This window comes from Vulpes vulpes, chromosome 6 (genome assembly GCF_048418805.1).
Source record: "Vulpes vulpes isolate BD-2025 chromosome 6, VulVul3, whole genome shotgun sequence".
NCBI lineage: Eukaryota > Metazoa > Chordata > Mammalia > Carnivora > Canidae > Vulpes > Vulpes vulpes.
The window spans coordinates 107,996,278-108,023,640 of NC_132785.1; the positions used below are offsets into that span (position 1 = coordinate 107,996,278).

At 49.8% G+C, this 27,363-nt stretch overlaps 1 protein-coding gene across 13 annotated transcripts; it reads right to left on the reverse strand.

Moving 5' to 3' along the window:
- Positions 1-10,509: 10,509 nt before the first annotated feature.
- Positions 10,510-26,022, reverse strand: ABCD4 (ATP binding cassette subfamily D member 4). 13 transcript variants are annotated; one of them, XR_012002240.1, is made up of 20 exons: positions 25,890-26,022; positions 22,888-23,006; positions 22,618-22,745; positions 21,339-21,478; positions 19,880-19,996; positions 19,397-19,522; positions 18,745-18,795; positions 17,238-17,332; positions 16,857-16,978; positions 16,658-16,749; positions 16,394-16,483; positions 14,435-14,643; positions 14,163-14,254; positions 13,598-13,634; positions 13,175-13,224; positions 12,302-12,354; positions 11,944-12,020; positions 11,391-11,438; positions 11,198-11,313; positions 10,510-11,022 (listed from the first exon to the last, which is right to left on the reverse strand). XR_012002240.1 is itself a non-coding variant. In XM_026008582.2 (19 exons), the coding sequence occupies exons 1-19, from the start codon at positions 25,925-25,927 to the stop codon at positions 10,954-10,956; spliced, it is 1,821 nt and encodes a 606-aa protein (XP_025864367.2). In that variant the 5' UTR covers positions 25,928-26,022; the 3' UTR covers positions 10,510-10,953. The 13 variants fall into 13 exon arrangements, 7 of the variants coding, with proteins under 7 accessions (XP_025864367.2, XP_072618133.1, XP_072618134.1 ...); XR_012002239.1 differs by having other exon boundaries at positions 10,791-11,022; positions 11,944-12,000; XR_012002241.1 differs by lacking the exon at positions 11,391-11,438 and having other exon boundaries at positions 11,944-12,000.
- Between the last annotated feature and the right edge of the window lie 1,341 nt (positions 26,023-27,363).

The following is a 27,363-nucleotide window of genomic DNA, read 5'->3' on the forward strand; positions in this document are numbered from 1 at the left end:
GGAGTCTGACACAGGAAGGAGCCAGGGAGTGACAGGTGGCCTCCTGCAGAGCTGCGGAATGGCATTAACTGTGCAGAGTGCCTACCCTGTTGACAGTCCCTTCTCAGCGTCCCTTGGTGCTCAGGGGGCCAGAGAAAAAATGTGGGTTGACCAGGATGACCATGATGAAGTCAGATGGGAGAGGGAAGAAGAGGAAAAGTTCCTCTATTTCCTCACCACGCACCCCCTGCCCCATCAGGGTGACCAGAGCTAGTCTCACCTGCCCTGCCCAGAAGTAGAAACGAAGGGGCACCTGTGTGGCTCGGTGGTAGAGCGTCTACCTTTGGCTCAGGTCCTGATCCCGGGGTCCTGGGATGGAGTCCCACATCAGGCTCCCCACAGGGAGCCCGCTTCTCCCTCTGCCTACGTCTCTGCCTCTCTCTGTGTGTCTCTCATGAATAAATAAAATCTTAAAAAAAAAAAAAAAGTAGAAATGAAGGATTAACAACCAAATCAGCCAACAGACCTTTGCAGTTGAGTTGACAACCCAGGAATTTGATTGATGGGTGCCCCTATGACCAAGAAAGCTATTAAGACAAGTGCTGAGCTGAACTGTGATAGATACAGGAGAATGTTCGAGGACCAGCGTGCCCTGGAACAGAGTGCCACCTTCCCCTCCTCACACACTTCTGTCTTCCATGATGTTCTGTGAGCTGTCCACCCGAGGGTTCCCTGCAGGAGGAGCAGGAGCCGACAGTCCTCTTCCAGGTGGGGACCACTCTGTCGGTCTGCCAGGCCCACCACCCAGGGAGAAAACCCCTGGAGCAGATCATCACCTAAGAACGGAACACTGAGGTGGATCCAGGACTCCTGAGTTGAAGAGCGACCTCTGCTATCCTCTGGACTTCCTGGGTGCTCACTCATCCCCACAGCTGCTGCCAGAACCGGACCTCAAGGGGATGGAGCCCAGAGCCAATGAGCATATGAGAGCATAACCCAACCCAAGTCCCTATGTCGCCATGCAGCAGGGACCTTCACTAGCTGTCTACAGCAAGGCAACTGTTTATTCCTCTGGGCAGCCTGCCTCCTGCCTCCTCCCAAGCCAAGCAGGAGAGTCAGGGAAATTTAAAGGCAAACAGAAAGTCTGAGTAAAATGTTGGAGCTGAGTTAATCCCATTAACCCTTTGGTTATCAGTTTCGAGATGGGGTGCATTGAAATCTTATTTATTTTTTTTAAGATTTTATTGGGACACGTGGGTGACTTAGTGGTTTAGCGCCTTCCTTTGGCCCAGGGCGTGATCTTGGAGACCCGGGATCAAGTCCCACATTGGGCTCCCTGCATGGAGCCTGCTTCTCCCTCTGCCTGTGTCTCTGCCTCTCTCTCTCTCTCTCTCTCTCTCTCTCGGTGTCTCTCATGAATAAATAAATAAAATCTTAAAAAAAAAAAAAAAAACTTCCACTCAGAGTGGGAGGGAAAGAGAAATAAATAATTAAGTAAAAATTTTTTAAAAATAAGAACATTCCACTCTGTGGCTTCACCAATTTCTCCTTGTAATTCTACATGTTTGTTGCATTGGCTGCCTCATGGTATATTGCTTATGTGTTTTGTAAGATGTGACAATATTTTCTTTTTCTGTGAGAATACTTGGATTGCTTATGCATTCCGTCCAGTCTTCACCTTGGGTCTGGTCTCCTGTCCCCTGCTGACCCCACAGCCCCATCTCAGTTCTGGCTCTCACACCTGGGATTTCCCTTTCTGGCTTCCTAGTTCAATCATGCATCAGACTTGTTTTTGGTGTAGCTTATTCATCTCTCGGTGTTCTTGATCAGATTTTTTTCCTACCAATCTAGTCCACCCTTTTCCTTTGTACGTTAAGGGACAACTTGGACATTTTCCCCCTGTCAAGGGACATACAATGTGAATGACGCGATTACCTCTCAAGCCTGTGGGTTTTGTGTCTCTTTCCCCACTGCCAGTGGTCACTGCCCCACCACTTCTCTGTTGGGATACTGCCCCCCAACCTGACATCGAGCTACCTGTGTGGGTTTGTTTCACTTGGTTCTTGTCAACCTCCTCCAACCCCAGCACCTTTCTCACCATCTCTGGCCTCTTTTTTTCAGAAATGCCAAGTAAGCACTGGAGGAGCAAGTTACATGTGGTATGTGTTTGCTTAGGCAGAGAAACCATGAAAATATGAAATTTATCTTCTTTCAGTCTTTAGTTCTGGCTGGCTGCAATTATGGTAGAAGCATGGATGTTCTCCCAAGGGCACACAGGTCATATATCCAGTACAACATATTGTCAGGTAGTTGGGCAGCAGTGGGGAAGGACTTACTCTTTTAGCAGTTATTTGTTTTTAACTGAGTTTTAAAATGCTCACTGGGGCAGCCCGGATGGCTCAGCGGTTTAGCGCCACCTTCCACCCAGGGTGTGATCCCGGAGACCTGGGGGAGTCCCACGTCCGGCTTCCTACATGGAGCCTGCTTCTCCCTCTGCCTGTGTCTCTCTCTACCTCTCTCTCTCTCAAGAATAAATAAATAAAATCTTTTTAAAAAATAAAAAAAAATGAAATGCTTTTTGCGATTTTTAAATTCTAAAATGGACAGTTTATGGGGCACGTGGCTGGCACAGCCTGAGAGCGTGGGACTCTTGATCTCAGGGTTGAACTGGGGCCCCACGGTAGGTGTGGAGATCAAAGTGAATAAAATTTTTTAAATAATAATAAAATGGACAGTTTACTTCATTGCCTTATTCTCTTTATATACATATTTTTGCATATTTTCTAAACCATTTGAGAGCAAGCTGAGGATGTGATGTGCCGTTACGCCTTAATGCTTCAGTGTTTATTTCCTTGGAATGAAGATACCCGCCCGCGTAACCACTATACAACCAATAAAATCAAAGAAATCGAGCTTGATTCAGTACTTCACCTAATCCCCAGAATGCTGATTTTCCAATGACGCCCTTTCTAAGTGGTGGATCCAGGCCGGGACCACACACTGGGTTTCGTTGCCAAGTGTCTGCAATTCCCTTGGGTCGGAACAGTCCTGCCTTTCCTTGCTTTCCATGACTTTGACAGTTTTGAAGATTTCAGGCCAGTTTCTTGAGGGCATAGCCTCCATTTGAGTGTGTCTGGCATTTCCTCACGATGAGGTTGTAAAACCCGAATCTAATCGTGAGGAAATGTCAGATCCAGGCTCACCACAGCCCCTTCCCAGCTCTGCGGCCCCCCTCTCCCCGCCGATCTCCGCGTGCGGGCCCCGAACTGGCCACGTGGTCAGCAACCTGCGTCCGTGTCCGCGGGGCGCCTCACCGCTGCGGGCTCGGCTGCGCATGCGCCGGGCAGGCGGCGGCCCCGCCCCTCAGAACCTCGGGTCGGGGGGGGGGGGGGGGGGGGGGGAGGGCGGGACCCGGGCCGCGCGCGGCGCAGGGTGCACGTTGAGGTGCCCCGAGGGCCCGGGGAGGGCTGGGCAGGCCAGACTCCGTTTGTTCGCTTGTCCCTTAGACATTTATGGAGCACCTGCTGTGTGCCAGTGCTGTGTAAGGAACAGAGCAGACGCAACCCCTCCCTGCCCTCGTGGTTTATAGCGGAAGACAGACGGAGGAACGTGCCAGGGGTCCCCCAAGAAAGCAGGTGGTTGGTCAGATGCTTACCGAGAGCGCCCTAGGACTGAGCCCCCTGCTTAATGACCAGCCTGCTTCTGCCAGGACAGCCAGAGTGGGAGTGGGGTTGGGATGGCGCTGGTCTCTGGATGGGCAAGGCCACGTACAGGAGCCAAGCCCCTGCCGAGTGCCGTAGGAGGCCGTGTGGAAGGCAAGGCCAGCTTCGCGCTCTGCTGCCTGCCCTCCATCTCCATCCTGCACCCCTGGCTGCTGGCCTGGTGCTTGGAGGATTCCTGTCAGCCTCCAGACTTCTGTGACAGAAGCAGCAGGTGGCCTTAGTATAGCTCAACCTGCCTGGCTTGGACCTGGAAGGTTATGTCCAGCTCTTCCAGAACCAGCTCCAGTGCCAGCTGTAACACCAGATCCAGAGCTAGAGATGGCTTTGGCACCATGTCTAGCTGTAGACCTACAGGCAGAGCCAACTCTAGAGCTAGAACAAGCCCCTGCCCAGATCCAGTGCTAGCTCTACCACCAGCTCCAGAGCTAGAGCCAGCTCTGGTGCCAGCTGCAGAGCAACATTCAACTTCAGTGCCAGCTCTAGAGTTGATCAGCTTCAGATCCAGTGCCTTCTCCAAAGCTAGAGTGAGCTCAGATTTCCACTCCGAAGCTAGACCCTATGCCAGCTTCATTACCAGCATCTGACCAAGCACCAGTGCTAGTTCCAGTTTCAGAGCTAGAAATAGCTCTGGCACCTACTCCAGCACCAGATCTAGAACCTGCTCCCAAGCTACAGCCATACTGAGTATTAGCTTTAGAGCTAGAATAAACTTCAGCACCAGCACTAGAACCTGTTCCCAAGCTACAGCCAAATTGAGTGTCAGAACCGGAGCCAGAGCCAGCTGCAGAGCCGGAGCCAGTTAGAGAGCCATTAACTGGACAGAGCTAGCACCAGCTCCAACCCCAGCTCTACCACCAGAGCCAGAGTCAGCTATAGGGCTAGAACAAGCTTCAGAGGTACAGCCAGTTCCTGGACCAGTTCTAGCATCAGGTGCAGGGCCACATGAGCTGTAGCTCCAGCTCCAGCACCAGTTACAAACCTAGAGCCAGTGCCAGCTCCAGAGCTAGAAGCAGCTGCAGCACCAAGTCCAACACTAAAGTCAGGTAGGTCCAGAGCTAGCTCTTGGGTTTCCTCTAACTGAGCTCTTGGTTTCTTGGGTTTCCTCTATCTGAGCAACTTAAGACAGTTGGTTTAAAGCTTTGTCTAGTAAGACCAATATCTGGACTGGGCTTCCTCATAGATGGTTTCTGTCATTCCCCCCCACCCCCAAATGGACCACAATCCTATTTCTTTGTATAATTTGTTCTTGTTGAAAACTGGGTATCTGAATATAGTAACTGGAACCAGGTTCCTTCCTTAAAAAAAAAAAAAAGAAAGAAAGAAAAAAGAAAAAAAAAAGGGCAGCCCCGGTGGCTCAGAGGTTTGGCACCGCCTTCAGTCCAGGATGTGACCCTGGAGACCTAGGATCTAGTCCCATGTCAGGCTCCCTGTATGGAGCCTGCTTCTCCCTCTGCCTGTGTTTCTGCCTCTCTCTCTGTGTCTCTCATGAATAAATAAATATTTTTTTTAATAAATAAATCTTTTTTTTAGATTTTATTTATTTATTCATGAGAGACACACACACACACACAGAGGCAGAAACACAGGCAGATGGGATGCCTGGGTGGCTCAGTGGTTGAGCGTCTGCCTTTGGCCCAGGTCATGATCCTGGAGTCCTGGGATCGAGTCCCACGTTGGGCTCCCTGCATGGAGCCTGCTTCTCCTCTCTCTGCCTGTGTCTCTGCCTTTCTCTCTGTGTCTCTCATGAATAAATAAATAAAATCTTAAAAAAAAAAAAAAAAAAAAAAAACACAGGCAGAGGGAGAAGCAGGCTCCATGTAGGGAGCCCAGTGTGGGACTCTATCCCGTGAACCCCAGGATCATGACCTGAGCCAAAGGCAGATGCTCAACCGCTGAGCCACCCAGGCGTCCCACCCAGTTCCTTCCATTCCCTTCCTGAGTTTGCTGTTTTTGATTACTAAAGGCTGCAGACATCTATTTTGGAGACTTTCTCAAACTAGTTTTGCAGACTGTCATCCTTGTCATGTGTGGTTACTTAAAGTCTCTGTTCAGCCAGTATTTCTTTTTTAAAGATTTTATTTATTTGAGGGGGGGGGGGGAGGACACGTGAGAGAGCAGGAGCGGTGGGTGAGGGAAAGGGAGAGGCAGAGGCAGACTCCCCACTGAGCAGGGAGCGCGATGCGGCTGGATCCCGGGTCTCTAGTATCAGACCCTGGGCTGCAGGCGGCGCTAAACCGCTGAGCCACCCGGGGCTGCCACCTCAGCCAGTATTTTGACAGAGATTTCCCTTAATGCCAGGAGCCCAAAAAACGTACCTCTCTCCCAGTCTCTGAAGACTGGCTCAGTGCTAGGGTACCCCTAACACTGAGCCAGTTTAACTCCTTTAACTGTACCTCAACTTCCTACTTGGAATGAGCCCAGAGACCAGCCAGAGGGGAAAGCTCAGGGTCTTCTCAGGTCTCTCCTGAGCATGCATCCTGTCCTGGCCATGCATGTGCCTTTCTAAATCCCCTAGGACAGACACATGGTCACATTTGGAACACCGTAATGTCCCAAAGAAACTCTCTCCCCAGCAATTCTTCATAGACTTTGGGTGGTCTGTTGTCTCAATCATAATTTTTTGCTTCAGGTGGCTGCAAGTTTTGTGCACCTTTCAAAGCTTTTGAGCAATGCCCACTACTTTTCTGCCCAGTGAGTTCTGAATCGGGCAAAACAGAGACGAGCACCTCATGTCTGTCTTCCTAGCACCAAACAGGTTAGAACAAACACAATCATTTGGGAATAAGGTCTGCTTTGCTTTCTTTGGAACCAGGGTCTAGGGTCCCACATGGGCAACATGAGCTGCCCTCTTCAAAACTGCCACGGAACCCAGGAACCCAGGAACCCAGGAGATGAGGCGAGGGCAAGGAAAAACACCATGAAGCTTTCCTACCACTTCAGTTTTTTTCTTGGTTGTTTGCTTGTTTCCTACAAACCTTGGACTATTCTCCGGTTCTGACAAAGTTGGTTCTGATGGTTTCTGCTCATCTTTCGATGTTTCTTTGGAGGGATGGATGTTTGGAGCCACCTAGTCCACTATCTCGCTGTCTCCTGATAGTGTCCTTTGATACACAAAAGCTTTAATTTCGATGAAATCCAATACGTTTTTCTTTTGTTGCTTGTGTTTTGGGCATCATATTTAAGAAACCATTGCCAGGGGATGCCTGGGTGGCTCAGTGGTTGTCTGCCTTTGGCTCAGGTCATGATCCTGGGGTCCTGGGATCGAGTTCCTCATTGGGCTCCCCACAGGGCTCCTGCTTCTCCCTCTGCCTATGTCTCTGCCCCTCTGTCTCTCATGAAAAAATAAAATCTTAAAAAAAAAAAAAAAGAAACCATTGCCAGATCCAAAGTCATGACTCTTTTTTTTTTTTTTTAAGATTTTATTTCTTTATTCATGGGAGAGGGGCAGACACACAGGCAGAGGGAGAAGCAGGCTCCATGCAGGGAACCGGATGTGGGACTCGATCCTGAGGTTCCAGGATCACGCCCTGGGCTGAAGGTAGCGCTAAACTGTTGAGCCACCCAGGTGTCCCAATGAAAATTAAATTTAAGAGCCAAAACAAAACAACTCTTAAAACATCTTCATCGGGCAGCCTGCGTGGTTCAGAGATTGAGCATCTGCCTTTGGCTCAGGTCATGATCCCAGGGTCCTGGGATTGAGTTCAGCATCGGGCTCCCCACATGGAGCCTGCTTCTCCCTCTGCCTATGTTTTCTGCCTCTGTGTCTCCCATGAATAAAGAAATAAAATCTTTAAAAATTTTTAATTTTCATTCATTTTGAGTTTTTGCATCTGGTATAAGGGTTCACTTTCATTCGTTTTCATGTGGATACTGTTTTCCAGCCCCATTTGTCAGACTGTTTTTCCCCCATTGAAAGGTCTTGGTACTTTTGACAAAAATCATTTGACCACAGATGTATGGGCTTATTTCTGGACTCTTAATTCTATCCCATTGCATGGCATGTCTCTCTTTATGCAAATACTACAATGTGTTTTTTGTTTTGTTTTAAAGACTTTATTTATTCATTCATGAGAGACACAGAGAGGCAGAGAGGGAAGCAGGCCCCATGCAGGGAGCCCAACATGGGACTCGATCCCAGGTCTCCAGGATCAGGCCCCAGGCTTAAGGGGACGCTAAACCGCTGAGCCACCTGAGCTCCCTGCAAATACTACAATGTTTTAGTTACCATAGCTTTGAAGTAATTTTTGACATCTCAAAGTGGGAGTTCTCCAACTCTGTTCTTTTTCAAAGATTGTTTTGCCTATTTGCGATCATTGCAATTCTGTGTGAATTTTAGGATCCGCCTTTCCATTTCTGCAACAACAGGCCATAGGGATTTTGGTAGGGATTGCATTTAAGCTGTAGATGGCATTAGGGAGTATCACTATGATAAACAGGCATGTGATGGGGATGACAAAAGATTGCTTTCCTGCCGCATCCCACAGCCCTAGGAATCCTAAGAGGGACAAAGGGAGAGAATAACCTTTCTATGTACCATCTACTGGATCTGTGTAGTTCCCTGAGGTAGAATGAAACTTTAAGTTTGGGAGATTATTTGCCTGGTTGATTTGAAAACATTTTTTTTATTATTATTTTTAAAGATTTTATTTATTTATTCATGAGAGACACAGAGAGAGAGAGAGGCAGAGACATAGGCAGAGGGAGAAGCAGGCTCCATGCAGAGAGCCAGATGTGGGACTCAATCCCGGGTCTCCAGGATCACGCCCTGGGCTGAAGGTGGCACTAAACCGCTGAGCCACCTGGGCTGCCCTATTTTTATTATTTTTTTAAAGATTTTATTTATTTATTCATGAGAGACACAGAGAGGCAGAGACATAGGCAGAGGGATAAGCAGGCTCCATGCAGGAAGCCGGATGTGGGACTCGATCCTGGAACCACAGGATCACGACCTGAGCCTAAAGCAGACACTCAACCGCTGAGCCACCCAGGCATCCTAGAAACATTTAAAATAAACATTTTGTCCTTGTTCTATCCCGAGGACACATAACTTGACTTCTTCATGCAGGTGTGAATGGATTCTTCCGAAACTCTCAGTAGCCTCCTTCTGAGACGAATGATAGGTAAAGGTGGGGTCTGCCCCTAAGAACAGCTTTCTCCTGGCAGAGCTTCTACAAGAGTGAACACTGAGCATTCACAACAGAAACAGTACTAGGAACAAGTCTGAGGTGGAGGACACAGAAAATACTAAGACCCCAAGTTAGGTACCAACTTAGTCTCTCAAGTCATCTGCTAGCAGCAGCAACTGCAGGAAGGCTCTGGAGCTAAACCATCTAGTGAGGAGAAACCAGGTCAGTAAGGCAATGCTATCAGCAAAAAGGCTAGAGGGGAGCTTCAGCTACATTGAAAAATATACAGAAATTAAATTATTGAGGAGGATCCTTCCACACCCGGCCCTCACAATTTAACACACACCCAAGGGGAGACAGGTTTCCCATTAACCTAAGCAAGAACTGTCTTCGTTAGAGGGGTCCAAGGATGGGTGGTCCCGTGTTAGATGTGTTTGACCAGGGGCCAGAAGATTGCCTGGTGGGATGCCATTGGGAGATTCAAGGACGGGAAGGCTACCGGAGCAGATGCCAACCTTGAGGTCCCTCTCAGCCCTGTGAAAGGGCTAGATACTGGCTGCAGGACTTCCATGGGCCTTTGTAGAGCTGATAATCCTGTAGGTCCCTGAGAAGGCTTCACTGGGGATCTGACCTGCCATCAAATCTGGTCAGGGGGCCACCTTAGCTCTCTCAGCAAGATACCTTGATGCACTGCTCTAGCGCCCCAACAGGCCTATGGGCTGCAGCTGAGGAGGAACAGACTCCTGGCCTACAACACTAGCGGCCTACTTGCCAGCTGAACCAGGCTAGAGAGGCTTCAGCAATCCAGACAGCACTTTCCCAATTTCCATTTATAATTTCCCTCCCACCCCACATCTGGCATAATTTTCAACAATACCAAGGCAGTAAATAACATCAAGACTATTTACATTCATTTTTTACAGTTATATTCTATTTATATCAAGTATAAATTTTTTCCTTTAAAATCAGTTAGGTTAAAAAAATAAAAATAAATAAAAATAAAATCAGTTAGGTTTGAAGACTGAGTTAATTTTAAAAATATTAAGTGGGCAGCCCGGGTGGCTCAGCGGTTTAGTGCTGCCTTCAGCCCAGGGCCTGATCCTTGAGACCCAGGATCAAGTCTCATGTCAGGCTCCCTGCATGGAGCCTGCTTCTCCCTCTGCCTGTGTCTCTCTCTCTGTGTCTCTCATGAATAAATAAAATCTTAAAAAAATAATAATAATAAATATTAAGTAATTCACAGTATAAGAAGTACAGAGATCTGACAAAAATCATGAATGTACTACTCTGACAACTCAACTCTGGGGAACACTATTCTAGAATAAGGGCTTTGGGTTCAATCTTTTTCCATCTCAAGTCTTCATGCTTCCTGGATTTTGTCTTTTCCCTTTGGTTGTTGCTATTCCCTAACAAAGATTATTTTTGAAAAATCTCTAACCTTATTTTAGCTGACTGAAGGGAAAAATTGATTTTTACCTTCGTTAGGACAAGAAAAACAGAAGGGCCTGGAGGTTAGTGACTCAGGTTAACTGGCAATAGGAAAGTGCAGGTATGGAATGGAGTGAAAAGCCAGGTGCAGAAGGTTCCAGTATAGTGGAGAGTGCTACTCCCTTCCCCCGAGGCTCCTAAACAAATGTCTGGGGATTCATTGTAAAAGGTCACCTTAAAGTGGAGAAGAAAAGGAAAGGGAGAAAACTGCAATCTTTAATAAATGTTTATCTTTTCTTTAAAAAAAAAAAAGTTATAAAATTTAAATAGCTGATTAAAGGTAAAAATATATTGTTACAAAATTTAACAGATTTAAAAGATTTCTGGATCTCTTGACTTTAAGCCCAATATCCTCTCTCCATTTGATCCTACATTTGTCATAGATCCCATTTTCAGGTTTTTCTTTAGCAAGTGCAGGGAGCTCTGGCGGAGGTAGCAGGAGGTGCCCTGGCAGGACCAGGTGGCCATCCCCCCAGCTGTGCCCCCCCTATTGCCAGCATTCTCCAAACAGGGCATGTGAGGCGGGTCAGGGGTCTCCTGTGCCCTGCAGGCCCCTTTTCTCACCCCTTGTCTCTCTGGGGGAGTGCCAATCTGCCCTGAGCTTGGCACCTCCCCAGCAGCCAGCCCCACACATGGCTTCACTCCACTTTGATTCTGCTCAGTTCCCATCTTCCTTCTCCATAGAGTTTCAGAACCAAGGAGTGAAACTGCAAGAGACCAGCATGACAGAGATCAGGCTGCCTTGGCCACAACAACAGGAGGCCATCCATCCCCTGCCCTCTCTGCCACCCATATCCCCTATCTGGAAGGGCCCTTGGCCTTGGTCAGGCCCCACCGTTGGGCTCTTCCTCCTCCTGAGACCACCTGTATGAGCTTGGGTACCTTCTCAAGGCTATGTCGATGTCCCACACTGATGAAAGTCATGCCCAGCTGCTGGCCAATGCGGTAGAGCTCACTCTCTACCTCCTCGGTCAGGGCACTGGTGGCTTCATCAAGCACTGAGGGAAGAATCCGGGGGGAAGAGATGGGGTTCTGCCTCTGGCCCACCTCTGCTCCTCCTCCAAATCACACTCACCTCTGGCTGGTACCCAGGGGGAGACGGAAAGCTGCTCTTAGGAGACCCCTGCCGTCGAAAGAGCACGGGCCAAATGAGCAGGGGGCTAGGCTTCACCCAGGAAGCCTTCTAGCAGCAGTAGGACAAAATTCCCCAGCTGCCTACAGTAAGCACAGTACTGCCTAGAACAGCTCACAGCAGGGATTCTCACCTCCCCCAAGGATGTCAGGCCCTGAAGAAGTTCACACCTGCCATTTCTCTGCCAGGCAGAACTGGGAGTGTTGCCCACTTATGAATGGCAGGGCCTGAGGCGCATAAAATCACAAGCTTTCAAGGCTGGCTCCAGCTGCTGCAATGGTGATGCTTATGGACTGGTGTGTAACACATCCAGAGCTGCTCTGAGGATGCCAACCTTGCTGCCGCGTGGGCAGAGCCCTGCCATCCTCTTCTGCAGGGACAGAGATGTCCAGCCATGCACAGTGGTGCTCTCCTACCCATCTGAATGCCTCCCCAGTTATACATGAACACACACACGCGCCCTTGTGAGCACACAGTACCTGGCATGCACACTCACCTGCATACTTTGGCTGTAGGTAGAAAAGCCGGGCAAAGGAGAGCCTCTGCATCTCTCCTGGGGACAGAACATCATACCTGAGGAACGGGAGTAAGAGGACTGCTAGACGAGGCTATAGCTTGGCTTTTGTATAGAATGTGTCTAAGCAAGAAGAGGTTCTTGTGGCAGGGAGGCTGGCCCCAGGACAGATGGACATCACCCTCCTCTTTCAACCACTGTCTAGACCTGTTGCCCACATGAGATGAGGCCAAAACATTGCTCCTGAGGGCATGAACATGTCCCTGATGGAGCAGCAAATACCTGGAACCCACTATCTTTCGGGAGAACTGGCTCTGGAGCACCCCGACTCCCTTCTTACCAGTTCCAATCGACTTGCTTGTCCAGACCCTCTGTCCTTGTCACCAAACTGGACTGTAACACACCCAAAAGGAATGCTGTCCGTGAGAGGGCCCATCCCTGCTTCCTGGCATCCCATCACACACATCTCTGAGACAGAGCTACACCCCTGTGGTGCACTAACAATCCTCCTCAGGCAGAGAGGAATAGCCCATCTACTACATTGTTTACATTTGCTGGGGCATGATGACAAGGAAAAGCAGACTGACTTAGTTTTATTGTCATTTTAAAATTTGATTGGGGGGGGGATCCCTGGGTGGCTCAGTGGTTTGGCGCCTGCCTTTGGCCCAGGGCGCAATCCTGGAGTCCCGGGATCAGGTCCCACGTCAGGCTCCTGGCATGGAGCCTGCTTCTCCCTCTGTCTGTGTCTCTGCCTCTCTCTCTCTCTATCATGAATAAATAAATTTAAAAAAAAAACTTAAAATAATAAAATAAAATTCAATTCAGGGCAGCCCAGGTGGCTCAGCGGTTTAGTGCCACCTTCCGCCCAGGGTGTGATCCTGGAGACCCAGGATGGAGTCCCACATGGGGCTTCCTGCATGGAGCCTGCTTCTCCCTCTGCCTGTGTCTCTGCCTCTCTCTCTCTGGATGTGTCTCTCATTAATAAATAAATAAAGTCTTTTAAAATAAAATAAAATTCGATTCAGAGAATGTACCCCCTTTGTTGCCTGTAGCTGGCCAACTGCTGCCATCACCACTTTATACCCCCACTCCCACCGTCCAGGCTCATACTTCTAGTCTGGGGCCCAGAGAAGTATGCCAGCTCTGCTGGACCAGCACTCGTGGTCAGGGCTACCAGGTGAGCTCGGACCTCAGGGACCCTGCCCGTACTCACCAGGCCTGCCAACTCCAAAAACCTTAGGATCCTCTCATCATCAGTAGAACCTGCAAAACAGAGAAGCCTTCCTCAAGAAGTCATCTCCTTCTGGGTACCCAGAATAGATGGGATACATAATGCAAGGGGGCAGGGGTGGGGGCGCCAGAATCAGGGCTAAGGCTCTGCAGTGACAGGGTCATAGCACTTAATACATAAGGGCCAGGCAAAGGAAGTAACCCTTCCCTTCCTCCAATGGGTGTCTCTCCTCAAGGAGAGGAAGACAGAACAAGATGAGGTCAGGGTACAGACCCCAAAATCATAAGCACTTGAAGGAGGAGAAGAAAACCGACCTCAAACTAGAGGCCTTGCTGGAGCCTCTGCCAAAAGGCAGAGCAGGGGCAATTTAGTTGGGAGGACATGCCCCAAGGAGGCCCAGCTCACCTGAGTCCGGGTAGATCTCCTTCAGGGGATATATCACCTGATAAAACAAAACCACACAGGCCTAAGGTGAGGGCAGAGAGCTGGTGCTGTACACAGCCTAACCTCCCTCAGAAACAGCCCCAGGGACTGCCAGAGGCCAGGCTCCTCTCCCCCTGATGACGGTAAGGAACACCCTGGCCAAGGGTCCAGTGGGAGAGGCTGGGCCAGCAGACAGTGAGACAGGGTCACTGCAACCTTTGGATGTGTGGCTGCAGAGAAAGGGTCTGTGAGACTCCTAAGGACCTGGCCGCCAGAATCCAACCTTGGTGTTGAACAAACAAACGTATGTGGTATTTGGTTTTGGGCTCCACAGGTTAACCCTGCCCCCAGGAGCTGCTCTAACTACATGGCCCAATCCACGGATGTGAATAAAATGTTCTTAGAGCCAGGGAGTTCCTGGGCAGGGAGAGCTTTATTACCTCACCTTCGGCCTCATAACTCTCTAGAGCTGAGACCTGGGGCCCAGGGCAGTCATATTGCCAGAGGTCTTAGTTACGGTAGAGGCAGGAGAGGGCCCCAGGCTGACCTGCTCCCGCAGGGTCCCATCAGTGAAGAATGGTTTTTGTGGCAGGAACAGCACCCCATGGGGTCCAAAGTCCGTCAGCATCTGCACTGAGCCTGTAAAGCCCACAGAAACCTCTATTTTGAGATCTCCCAGAGAAAGGAAATGCCTCTCATTTCCTTTCCCCGACAAAAATGCCTGGATTTTTACAGATGCACATACACACACACGTACAAGCACACACATGCACGCCACCGGGCCACACCGGCTCAGAGGCAGGGAGGGCCGATTCTCACCCTGTGTGCTTGCCCAGAGGCCACCTAGAACCCTGAGCAAGGAGCTCTTGCCGGTGCCTGTGTTGCCCGTGATGAGCAGGCTCTGTCCCTCAGAGATCTTCAGGCTCAGATCCTTGATTAAGGGCTTGTGAGAGGAGGGGGCACAGACGGAAACCCGCTGGAGGAGAAAAGCTGTGTCTGCTGGCTCTGCGGCTGGCCACCCTGGGGCCCTGTGTTCAGAAGATGAGGGGAGTGTGGGGAAGATAAGTGGTGTCAGTGCTGCCAAGGGGCAGGGTCTTCTCCTTGGGGGCCTCACCTCTCTCTGGACAAGGGGTTGTTATGGGCTTAACTGTGTCTTCAAAGCAGCAGGCAAGTCTCAACCCCTAGTGCCTCAGAATGTAACTGCATGTGAAGATGAGGTATTTAAAGGAATGATTACATTCAAATGAGGCCATTAGGGTAGAGCTCTAATCCAATACAGCTGATGGCCTTTTAAGAGGAGGGAGACACCAGGGACGCTCGTGCACAGAGAAAAGGCCAGGAAAGGACATAGCAAGAAGACGGCCATCTGCAAGCCAAGGAGAGAGGCCTCAGGAGAAACCAACCCAGCCAACACCCTGATCTTGGACTTCCAACCTCCAGAACTGTGACAAAATAAATATCTGTTGTATAAGCCACCCGGTCTGTGGTATTTTGCTGTGGCAGCCCAGGCACACTAACACAGAGGTAGGGCTGTGCGGTAGGTAGGGCTGTGCGAAGCCCCATCGTAACTGATGTTAATCACCTAGAGATCACAAATATTCTCCCTACTTCGCAGATGAGGAAACCAAGTCTGGCAGCTAAGTAACTCACTCGGTGTCACGGAGCTGAAGCTGTCTAACTTAAACACTAGTGGGTTTGCACAGCGCGTGTGACCAGCAGGTATAGCAGGATGGGCGTGGTGGTTGTAAAAGGACCTGGAGTTCCTGGCTCTGCATAGATGCCCCTCTCCCCCAGAGAACAGAGCCTCTGGTCTCCTGTGGTCTCCTTACCATCTCCCCAGGCCCAGGCCCAGAGTGGCATAAAGCCTGAATTCTAAACAGGGACAACAGTTAAGGCTTTAGTCCTTAAGGAGAGAGCTGTGTGTAGCCCTGGACCTCAGGCTGTTTCCATTTTCAAAAGCTTACTCTGTGGCCACTGTCCAAGCACTTTCCATGGACTATGGTATCTAATCCTCACAACCACCCTGAGAGGAAGGTTCCATTACTGTTCCTCTCACAGAGATGAAGAAAGTGAGACACAGAACAGTTGGGTAATTAGCCCAAGAAAGCGAGGATATGGGCAGCCTGGGTGGCTCAGTGGTTTAGTGCTGCCTTCAGCCCAGGGCGTAATCCTGGAGTCCCAGGATCGAGTCCCACGTCGGGCTCCCTGCATGGAGGCTGCTTCTCCCTCTGCCTGTGTCTCTGCCTCTCTCTGTGTGTGTCTCATGAATAAATAAATAAAATCTTAAAAAAAAAAAAAAAGAAAGAAAGAAAGAAAAGCGAGGACATGAAACAAATCCTCAGTGCACAGAAAGGTCAGAAACATCAGAGTGCATGCAATGAGACACGGGTAAGGACACATGTGGGTGTGAGCCAGGCCTGGGAAGGAGAGAGCTGGCATGCCCCAAGGCGAGGGGCAGGTGGCAGGGCTCAGTGGGAGATACCACTCAGATTTGTTTTCTCATCTCAGGTCCAGGCAGGTGTGTGCACTGTGCTTCCAGCAGCTGGGGGAAGGTGTAAATGACCACAACAGGTGCCAGATGCTGGAACAGATGCTGGAACAGTATCACTGCCTATGAATACCTGTAACGTGCCTGGCACTAGGCAGGCAGCCCTGGCATCTGCTCCACAAAACTCTTCTGCCCAGCTGGAAAGGGCACAGCTCCAAGGCAACCCCAAGCTGAGGGCACCCAGAGTTGCCTCCCCCACCACCACGCTGCCCTGCCAGCCTGGCACCCACCTGTCCATGTTCCACTCACTCTCATCCAGGATCTCGCCACCCTGTAACTTCAGGGACATGTCCAGCAGGGTCTCCTGGAGTTCCCCAATCCTAGGCAAAAAGTGAAAACCTGAGTTTTCAAGGGGGGGGGAGGGGGGGCAAGCAAACATGTTATTCCTTCTCACACCCACTAGCATATGGTTTCCCTCTTTCTTTTTTCATTCAGTTACTTCTCACGGCACATGCTTTCCTCAGGACCTGGAGAGGGGCCGGACACAGCCTTACCTGTGTGTGTAACCAGCCACATCTGAGAGTGTGCTGGAGAGGTCGATGAGCCGGGTGAAGCAGCTGATGAGGTAAATACACACAAAGGCATTCTGCACAGGACAGTGAACAGTGAGCACAGGCCTTGACTCCAAGGCCCTGGGCGCTAGGCCAAACAGCAGAGGGGATGGCCTGGAGGGTCACTAGAAGGGATCCTCACCTTGCTGACCAGAGTGCTAAGCTCTGTGGGGCTCAGGTCTCCATAGACACCACTGAAAATAGGGATGGCGATCACAACGTAACTCAGGATGCTGCCCAGATAGTCAAATGTGTTGACCCCGACTGCAGAGGACAAAAACACCCAGGGTAAGAGACCCAGGGACCATCCTCATGCTCTGAGGGAAGAGGAAGCCAAGGAGGACCAAGCTATTCCCTGGATCCTCGTTCTCCCAAAGATGCTCATGGCAAAGGCAGTGGCTCCCTCTGCTTAATTCCTTCACCACAGCTAACAGTACTGCAGAGAGACAGCAGGGAGGTGTGCGAAGGGAAGTGGACTACCCCGCTCCTGTGGCTTCTGCCTCCCAGGGCTCCCTCTACCTACTGTACAGCCAGAGCTCCTTGGACATCAGCTCCCTCTGGGTCTGAAGGAGTCTCTGCAGCCTGCGATCTGTCCTTGTGTGCTCCACGTGCCCAGCTCTGAAGAGAAAGGCTGGGATGTGGACAGGGCCTGGAAAGCCTCAGCCGGACTGGGGGACACTCCATCCCTCATTACACTCTCCTTTAGGGACCGAGCTCATGCAAATGGTCTTCATCTCAGACCCTTTCTGAAACTAGCATCCATTCACTGCTTCATTTACTCAGCAGTATTGTCTGGGGAAAGAACATGAACTCTAGATTGGGTAGACCTGGTTCAAATCCTGGCTCTGGCCAATTACTAGCTGAGTGATACTGAAAAGTTACTTAAGCCTCAGGGTCTCAGTGTCTTCTGTAAAATGGGGATAGTAATACCCACAAAGTAAGTTAGAGTGAGAATTTCTAGATAGAAAGCATCAGGCTGAAGAGGGGCCCTCAATAAATAGCACGTGTTATTAACAACTATACACGGAGCAGCTGCTATGTGGTAGGCTCTATGCCAGTTAGCCAGTGAGATAAACAGGTGGATAAAATAGTCCCTGCCCTTGATCCCCCAGTTTAGGTGGGCAGGCAGACGCACTGCATTCTTCACCTGCCATAGAAAGTGTTAGAGGGACAAAGAAGCCACGGAAGAAGCAATCCAGAGCTGCAAGAACCAACCTGCTTTCCCCAGAGCCCAGAACTTCACCAGAGGCTGCAGAACCCCAAAGCCATTTAGCGCAGCCCGGGCTCTGTCATCACACAACCAAACCCCACCTCATAGATTCCTGTTATCCTTGGCGCCCCCAAGTGGTAGCAGCTGCAAAATGCAGCAGACATACAAGCGCAAAGGTCCCAGGGCTATTAGACCCAGGTGATCTAAGAACAGCTTCCAACTCCTTCAACACATACTTGTGGGGCCTGAGCTATTTTTCTGGGGCCAAACAATGATTCCAGAGGTCTCAAAGAAGGAAGGGCGCAGGGACCTGCCCTGACCTTGAGGGAAGGAATGAGATTTTACAATGCTCTGTTGAGATCAGATATTTGTTCTACTTGGACAGTGTTTGTGGGGAGCAGGTCTCCTGATCTCCTGAGACTTCCTTTCCCTCCTATCCTACAGAGACAAAAGATCAGTTTTTGAGACTCTGATCAGCCAACAGGCACTGGCAGAAAGCCATTTTACAGATGGAAAAACAGGCAGAGGCAATGCCTTATAGTCATCACCAAGACAGGAAGCATTCACTTGTTTCATTCTTGGAACAAATTTAGGCCCCATGCTGAGTCACTGGAACAACCAGCTTCAGAAGCAAATACCTGGACCTAAGGATGAGGCAGAGACAGTGAGAGACATGGGGAGAGGGCCATAGCCAAGCCTATGGACGCTCAGCCCCTGGGTTCGGCGGTGGTGGGACAGCCACACGATTCACCTTTCCTTTTCTGCCATCTCCACCATCAGCTCTGATGAGACCAAAGGAAACTCTCCCCACCTGACTCACCTGAAAAAAGCAGCAGATTCAGCATTCACCCGGATTTGCATGTGCTTGAACCTGGGCAGACCAAAGGGAAATGTGTGCTGACAATGTGCAGTACTGGCCCCTGAGGAAGCAGACCTCCAAAGAGGAACCTGGTTCCACCTTGAAACTGGCTGCCTTAGCCCAGCCCCTCCTTGAGCTGTCACAGGCTGGGAATCCCAGGGCCTGGGTGGGGTGGCAGGAGCTCTGCAGACAGGGCAACCCCTCACCTCCCTAGAGGACAGGTGCATCCCTGCCCGTGCCACCTCCTCCCAGGGCCCATCCTGAAGGAGGAGGTCAAGAAGCACAGCACAGGGGCTGGATCTGTTGGCTGAGCCAAAACGGGGAGGTTGGAACAGAAACACACAGAAGGCCAAGGAATGATGCTGGCCAACCAGACACAGGTCTCAGTGCTGCACAGCTATAATCTCAGTAATGCCCCTCACAGTCCCCTGAGGGCAGTACTACCATGCCCATTTCAGAGATGGAAAAACTGAAGTTAGGGAGGTTCAAGACTCACCAAAGAGCACAAGGCTAGTAACTAGCACAGGCTGCGATTCAAAGAGGCTGTCTTACTCCGGATCCCATTCCTTAACCATTATGCTCAGCCCAGAAACCTCAAGCAAGAGAGACACACCTGAAATCCCCCTCCAGCTTCTCCTGCTGCACCAGCTTTGCCACGATGGGCCCCATCAACATTTTGTTCACCAGGGTTCCCAGGATGAAATACCCGAAGATGCTCACAGGCCCGAGCCAGCCTGTGCTAGAAGGCAGAGAGAGGGAGGGTCGGGGGTGTCACATATTCCCGCAGGCCTCAGACCGGCTTCTTGCTCACTTTCAAGTAGCCCTCATCCAATTTCAGCCAGCAGTCCTGTGGGACCTCTACTCCTGTGTGGGGGCATCTGGTACCCAGTCTAGGTTGTCAGAGTACCAGGACCCCTGACACTGAAATGCTACATGTCCAAAGGGAGCGTAGGGGCCTGAGCACAGGACACAGGAAGCCTTCCTAGGCTGCAGGTGGGAAGGAGGGAAGACCAGCCTCTTCTGGACCCTGACCTGGGGAGCGCGTTTGAGTGAGGGACCTCGGGGGAAACAGCTGGCCAGGGAGGAGAAGCTTCACCTTTGGAAGCACTGGTAGGTGTAGTAGATGAGGGTGAAGGGGGAGATGATCAGCTTGCTGGCCATGCTGCTGAGCTGCCGGCAGAACCGTTCCACATCCTGGCTGATGCGCTGGTCCCTGGAGCCAAGAACACAGAGTCTTCCAGCACTGTTAGCCACAATCCAGGAGGAAGATGGACCCAGACAAGCACTGGTTTTGCTAGAGGAACTAAGATCCTTTAAGGGCCTTTAAATAGGGTTCTGAAGGGCAGCCCGGGTGGCTCAGCGGTTTAGCACCGCCTTCAGCCCAGGATGTGATCCTGGAGACCCGGGATAGTCTTGTGTCGGGCTCCCTGCATGAAGCCTGCTTCTCCCTCTGCCTGTGTCTCTGCCTCTCTCTCTCTGGGTCTCTCATGAATAAATAAATAAAATCTTAAAGAAAAAAATAAATAGGGTTCTGAAGAGTTGCTTCACAGGGTACCTCAGTTTACCCCTCAGGAATAGTAGCAAACAAAGGGCCAGTACTCAGGGGTCCTGAGCCGGTTCTGAGTAGCACCAGAGAAAGACCTGAGGGTAAATGAGCTGAGTTTCTGGATGAGCAGGAACGTTAGCCCCTCTATCTGGCTCCTCCAATCTCTTCTGTGAGCCTGAGCCTGCCCCTATTTTAGCTATCTGGCTGCAGAAGCTTCATATGGGTTGAGTTATGGAGAAGCCTAGAAGAGAAAGATAAGAGGCAACAGGAATCACAAGAATCTCTGCTGCAAAGCTCAGCTTTGGCTGATGAAAGGTCACCCCAGGCAACAAAGTGCCTGGGGTTGATGAGTGGAGAGGGAATGAGCATGAGGAGAGACCTCCTATGGCCCACTGCACCACCAGGGCCACACTGACTCCCATTTCCACTGAGACATGACCTTGGACAAGTCACTTGCATCCTCTGGGCCTTTTTCCTCGCCTGGAAAGTAACAAGTGCTCACATTGGAACACTTGCTACATGCCAGGCGCTGCATATATGTATTGCATGAATCTCATTTGAGATATTCTTGAGATAGGAACTCTCCTCCTCCCCCCCCCCAAAAAAAGGGACTCTCCTCCCCATTTTCCAGAAAGGGAACCTGAGGCTCAGGGACAGAATGAAGATCTGAATCTTACATTGAGTCCTAGGCAGCAATAACTTTTTACTGCTGAAAGTCTAAAAGCTGGTTTGCTAGCAAGGATGCTTTCTTCAGAGGTTAGGTTTGCCTGGTTTGGAAGCACAGGATATAAAATGGACAAAAGGGAACCGCTCCTAGTTCTCAGTTCCCTATTCTCAGCCCTACAGCTGTTCCAGGGCTCCTCCACAGGCTCCCCTTGCCATAGGGTGCTGATTAATGTTTGCAGGTAACTGCAGAGGGACTCCAGGGGCCTGCCTCAGGGACTCTCCAGGGTTAAGCCGGACCAAGAGGACCCCGTAGAGGGCAGGGGGACTGAAAGGGGGCGCCTACGGGTTATCGACGTCATCCCGCAGCACGTTGAGGGTGTAGTACACGCGGCCCTGGAAGTAGAGGTGGTGAAGGTGCTCGGTGAGTTCCTTTCTCCAGCTCACATACAGCAGGTTGCAGGTGAACTGGTCAAAGCTCTTCAGCTGTGCAATGGGGGAAGCAAGAGGCAGTGAGGGAGAGCGAGAGATGGCTTACTGCAGGTCTCAGCGAGGAGCTCAGCGCTGGCAGAAAGCCTCTGCTGACCAGTCCCAGCCCACTCTGATTATTCTCCTTCCACTCAGCACTTCCGCTGGCTTAAAGTGTCAAGTCAGGGGATTCTTTCCTCTTATGCTCATTCCTCCACCACGGGCTGAGGGGCTTGCCAAAACTAAGGCCCTTTGGCCTCTTTATATTGTACTGTCTTATTCTGAGAGCAGGTGACCTTCTGGAGACTGGGGATGGCATCTTCTATGCCATTTATGTTCTTACTTTTCTGTTTCCCCAAACTTGGGACAGGCTTCTGTATGCGTGCTTAATGCCAGAAGACCCATCAAAAGCGCCCAAGGGTGATGAGGAGGGGCTTCCTGAAGGAAACAGGTAGTACAGGCAGACAGAACATTAGGCGTGAGTCCTAGCAGAGGCCTGACTCTCATGATTCACCACTGATGGAACACCTGCATGCTAAGCCCAAGGCAAGGCAAGGACAATAAGCTCAGTGTGGCAAGGAAACAATTACCTAGGTGTGAGGAGTGCTACAGCAGAGGTTAACTCAGTATTAGTTCCACAGAGAAGAGGGCAGAGTTTGGTGGAGGAAACATGGAGAAAGTTGAGTAGGACTTGAAGGAGGTGACAATAGCAGAACCTTGAACAGTGAGCAGGCATTGCCCAAGTGAAGGGGTGGGGAAGGAGGAGGCTGTGAGGGAAAGCAGCAGGTGCAGAGGCTGGGAGGGGTGCCATGGCACCAGGCTGAACCACGGCCTCAGCCCCACAGAGAAGCAATAGCCCCCTGGCTCACCCCAGTTTTCAAGTGCTGGGAGTTCCCTGAAGCAAGACTTCTGGGAATGGAAGGGACGAGATCATTTCTGCTGTATTCTGAATTAAACCAGAACCTCATGGCCTAGCCCTGGGAGCTTGAAACATCCAAGGAATTGGGACCAACAGCAAAATCAATGCCCTGTGCACAGTTCTGACCTCCAGTTCCCAGAAAAGGGAGGGAACATACTCCCATAGCTTGATTCCTGCTTCCTAGCATTCTGCTGACCCTAGGCTGGAGAGGAAGAGAAACACAGGGAGAAAACCTTACCATGGAGTTGAGAACGATGAGCATGACAGCCAGGAATGTCAGGGTTTTAAACCCATCCAAGTCTTTGTTTCCCAGGACCCCATAGTACTGACTGGGGATCAAGCCAACCTGGTATATCACCAGTTGTTCTGGGGTGGAGAGAGGGGCCAGAACTCAGTGATGAAGGGTCAGAAAGGCTTCCCCTTGAGTCCTTGCCTTATCAACTCCCCAGAGAGAAGGGACCCCAAACCAAGGCTGCCCTCCCTCTGGAGCCTGGGATCACTCACTCACCCAGTAGGGCCACAAACAATAGGGTCAGGAACATCAAGGCATTCTGTGATGACCAAGAGGGAAACAAAACCTTCTGTATCTGCAGGAACCGCTGGAGAAATTGCAGATCTAACCTGGGCCTGAAGAAGAGATGTAAGAGAAGTCGAGAGAAACCTAAGAGGGCAGTTAAGCCTTAAGGAGCAGTTACCAAGTTTATCAACATTGTTCTGGGGAGGGGTCCACACCATGCAGGAAGAATGGCTTATATGAATGCTGAAGGTAGTAGGCTGGAAACAGACCAGGGAGAGAAAAGAACTTCTTTAAGCTGGTAAATGCTATAAAAGGTTATTTACCAAAAATTTACAGCAAAAAACAAAAAAAACAAAAACAAACATAGTCAATGAAGAAACTTTAGCCACATCCTCTTTATGGTCACAAACACAACAAGAAAGCCCATCAAGGATTTTAAGGTCCTGGCTAAATCAATAAAGGAAGAAAAATAAATGAAGCAAAAGAATTAAAAGGGAAGAGATTGTCTTTATTTGCAGATAATGTGATCATTTGTACAGCAAGCAGCAAATCAATAGACAAATGCTGGATATAAAACGAGCTCAGCTAGGAGCTGGGTGGCTCAGTCTGTTAAGCATCTGCCTTTGGCTCAGGTCATGATCCCAGTGTCCTAGGATTAAGCTCCAGGTCAGGCTCCCCGCTGAGTAGGGAGCCTGCTTCTCCCTCTCCTTATGCCCCTCCTCCCTGCTCATACCTCTCTCTAATAAATACATAAAATCTTAAAAAAAAAAAAAAAAGGAGTTCAACTAGATACATGGTTAACATACAAATATCAATAGTGTTCTATACCAACAATAACCAACTGGAAAATACAAAGAAAATAAGATGTCACTTACAAAACAACCATGAAACAACCATGAAACAAAACAACCATTAAACATCCAGGAATTAACTTTTAAAAATAACGTATAAGGGATCCCTTGGGTGGCGCAGCGGTTTGGCGCCTGCCTTTGGCCTGGGGCGCGATCCTGGAGACCCGGGATGGGGTCCCACGTCGGGCTCCCTGCATGGAGCCTGCTTCTCACTCTGCCTGTGTCTCTGCCTCTCTCTGTGTGACTATCATGAATAAATAAATAAAATCTTTAAAAAAAAATAAAAAAATTAAAATAACGTATAAGATTTTTTTTTTTAAAGTAGGCCCCATGTCCAGTATGGAGCTCAACATGGGGCTTGAACTCACAACCCTGAGATCAAGACCTGAGCTGAGAGCAATAGTCAGATGCTTAACCGACTGAGGCACCCAGGTGCCCCACATATTTTTTTAGATTTTATTTTTAAGTAATCTCTATACCCAATGTGGGGTTCAAACTCACAATCCAAAGATCAAGAATTGCAGGCTCTACTGAGCCTGCCAAGTGCCCTAGTATAAAGACATCTTAGAAAAAAAATGAAAGCTCTATTATAGGATGTGAAAGAAGACTTAAATAGAGTTGGCATGACTTAACATTATAAAGACTTCATTTCAAACAAAAGTAGTCTATATAAATTTAATATAATACCAATCACAGGGCAGCCCAGGTGGCTCAACGGTTTAGTGCCACCTTCAGCCCAGGGTGTGATCCTGAAGACCCGGGATCAAGTCCTGCGTCAGGCTCCCTGCATGGAGCCTGCTTCTCCCTCTGCCTCTCTCTCTCTCTCTGTGTCTCTCATGAATAAATAAAATCTTAAAAAACAACAACAACCCAATCACAGCAGAACTTCTCTGAGGAACTTTATATGGAAATATATAAAGGCCCATAATAGCTAAGGGCAACTGTGAAGAATAGGAAAGGAAAAGGAGACCCAAACCATCAGTTGTAAGATAATCAGGGGTGCCTGGGTGGCTCTGGTGGGCATCTGACTCTTGATTTCTGCTTAGGTCGTGATCTCAGGGTCCTGAGATCCAGCATCATGTCAGCCTCTGCACTGAGTGTGAAGCCTGCTTAAGAGTTTCTCTCCCCAGGACACCTGGATGGCTCACCAGGTGAGCGTCTGCCCTTGGCTCAGAGTGTGATCCTGGGGTCCTGGGACTGAGTCCTGCATCCGGCTCCTTGCATGGAGCCTGCTTCTCCCTCTGCCTGTGTCTCTGCCTCTCTCTCTCTCTCTGTGTGACTATCATAAATAAATTAAGGGATCCCTGGGTGGCGCAGCGGTTTGGCGCCTGCCTTTGGCCCAGGGCGCGATCCTGGAGACCCGGGATCGAATCCCATATCGGGCTCCCGGTGCATTGAGCCTGCTTCTCCCTCCGCCTGTGTTTCTGCCTCTCTCTCTCTCTGTGACTATCATAAATAAATAAAAAAAATTAAAAAAATAATAATAAAAAAAATAAATTAAAAAAAAAACATAAAAATAAAAAGTCACAGCCTATGATCCTTCACAGGAATTCAAAACCTCTATGTACCTTTCAAGGTAAGAGACAGGCAACCTTACGTAAACTGGGCTGTACAATTTTTCAATACACCAGTGGGTGTCTGAGTAAAGGGGGCGAAACGGGATTGAGAAAAAGGAACGGGGATCCCTGGGTGGCGCAGCGGTTTGGCGCCTGCCTTTGGCCCAGGGCACGATCCTGGAGACCCGGGATCGAATCCCACATCGGGCTCCCGGTGCATGGAGCCTGCTTCTCCCTCTGCCTGTGTCTCTGCCTCTCTCTCTCTCTCTGTGACTATCATAAATAAATTAAAAAAAAAAAATTTAAAAAAAATTAAAAAAAAAAAAGAGGAAAAGGAACGAAGGGAGGAAGATGATAAATTAAAACACAAAGACGGGCCGTGCAGCGGACCGCGGTGTCAGGAACTGAGGAGGACCAGCCCAATTCCGTGCAGCGAGGCTCTGAGCGACAGGATCCCGCACCCCGAGCGCGGGAGGCCGCCGCGCATCGCCGGCGGGTCGGCGCCCCTTCCGGAGCTCCTCCTTCGCGGGGGCCGCGGCTCTTCAAGCCACCCAGCCCAGCTCGCCTCCCCAGCCGCCCTGCTCACCTGGCGCCAGCCCTGGCCGCGGGCCCCCGGGCCGCCATGAGCCGGGTTCCACCCTCGGCGCGGGTCCCGCTAGCCCGGAGTCGGCCCCGAGAAAAAAGTCCAAAGAGCACGCCTCCCGCCCAAGAGGGGCGGGGCCACGGCGACCACAGAGACGGGCGGATAGAGAGGACGGCGCCGGGAGACGCGGCCGCTCCCGGAAGCGACCCACGGAGGTCGAAAAGAACCAAAGAGGGCGGAGCGTCACATTCTGTGGACGCGGCGCCTGCAGCGCCCCCTGCTGGATCGGGGAGGTTTCCTTTTTGACAAGAATAGCTGAGGACCGGGACTATTTGATTAAAGTATTTTAGAATCGGAATTTTGTGTGTGTGTGTGTGTGGTTCACTGATTCCTTTATATATTTAGGAGGTAGGGGGAGGGACACGAGACAGAGGAAATTACCTACAGAGAAAGAGTTGGGGAGGGTCTGCAGGGGCTGGGCTAGAAAGCAGTTAACACTGATTCTACAGTTGAAAAGGAGTAGTGCACATTTGTTAAGTACCTGGTGGGAAAAAAAAAAAAAAGTACCTGGTGGGAGTCTTGTAATAAAACCTACCTTATGAATAAGTACAGTGGAATACTACTTAGTACATTCATACATCTTTCTACCATCTTAACATTTTTATATATACAGTATATGATCGGTTTTTATAAATGTACAGCTTGAAAGAGAGATCCTTCTTGTAATAGGTACAGCATGAAACATAAAACCAGCATGGGCCAGCCACATTCCAACTGAAGACCCAGAGTAAGCAAGGCCAAGAGCCCAGCCCCCCGCCCCTGCTCAGCCCTGCAACCCGAACCCGACCATCCTGGCGAAGTGGAAGCCAGCGCCCCTCTGCACCTATGGGGAATATAGATGTTTTGTATATTCTCCCAAAGAAGCCACAGTGGTCTTTTATCTTTTTTTTAAGATTTTATTTATTTATTCATGAGAGACACAGAGAGAGAGGCAGAGACACAGGAAGAGGGAGAAGCAGGCTCCATGCAGGGAGCCCCATGTGGGACCTGATCCCCAGACCTGGGATCAGGCCCTGGGGCCAAAGGCAGGCACTAAACCGCTGGGCCACCCAGGCTGCCCACCAACTAGATTTAAGTATGACCTCAACTATGAAAATATACATGTAAATACCTGCAAAGGAAAAAGGAATAACAAAATGCCATATATATCATATCATTCATTAATATATTAGTTCATATTTGTAAATTATCTAATAGATAATTTTCAACTGTTTAATCCAGGAGTGGGGATAGTGGGAAACCCGACAGAACACTATAAAAAATTTTGAAGTAATTCCTTAATAGCAAATATACTGTCAAATTTCTAATTGTCCTCAGCTGTGATTTTTTTTTTTAACAGTTAAAAAAAATCAGGATCCAAGGGTGCCTGAATGGTAGTTGGTTAAGCCTTGGACTCTTGGTTTCAGCTCAGGTCATG

Excerpts from the sequence above, each read along its gene's own strand:
- ABCD4 (XM_026008582.2), bottom strand. The coding sequence starts at position 25,927 with ATGGCGGCCCGGGGGCCCGCGGCCAGGGCTGGCGCCAG. Across the intron at positions 19,523-19,879 it reads ACCTACCAGTGCTTCCAAAG|CACAGGCTGGCTCGGGCCTG; the intron begins GTGAAGCTTCTC and ends TCTGCCTTCTAG. Across the intron at positions 13,635-14,162 it reads ATGGGACCCTGCGGGAGCAG|GTGATATATCCCCTGAAGGA; the intron begins GTCAGCCTGGGG and ends TTGTTTTATCAG.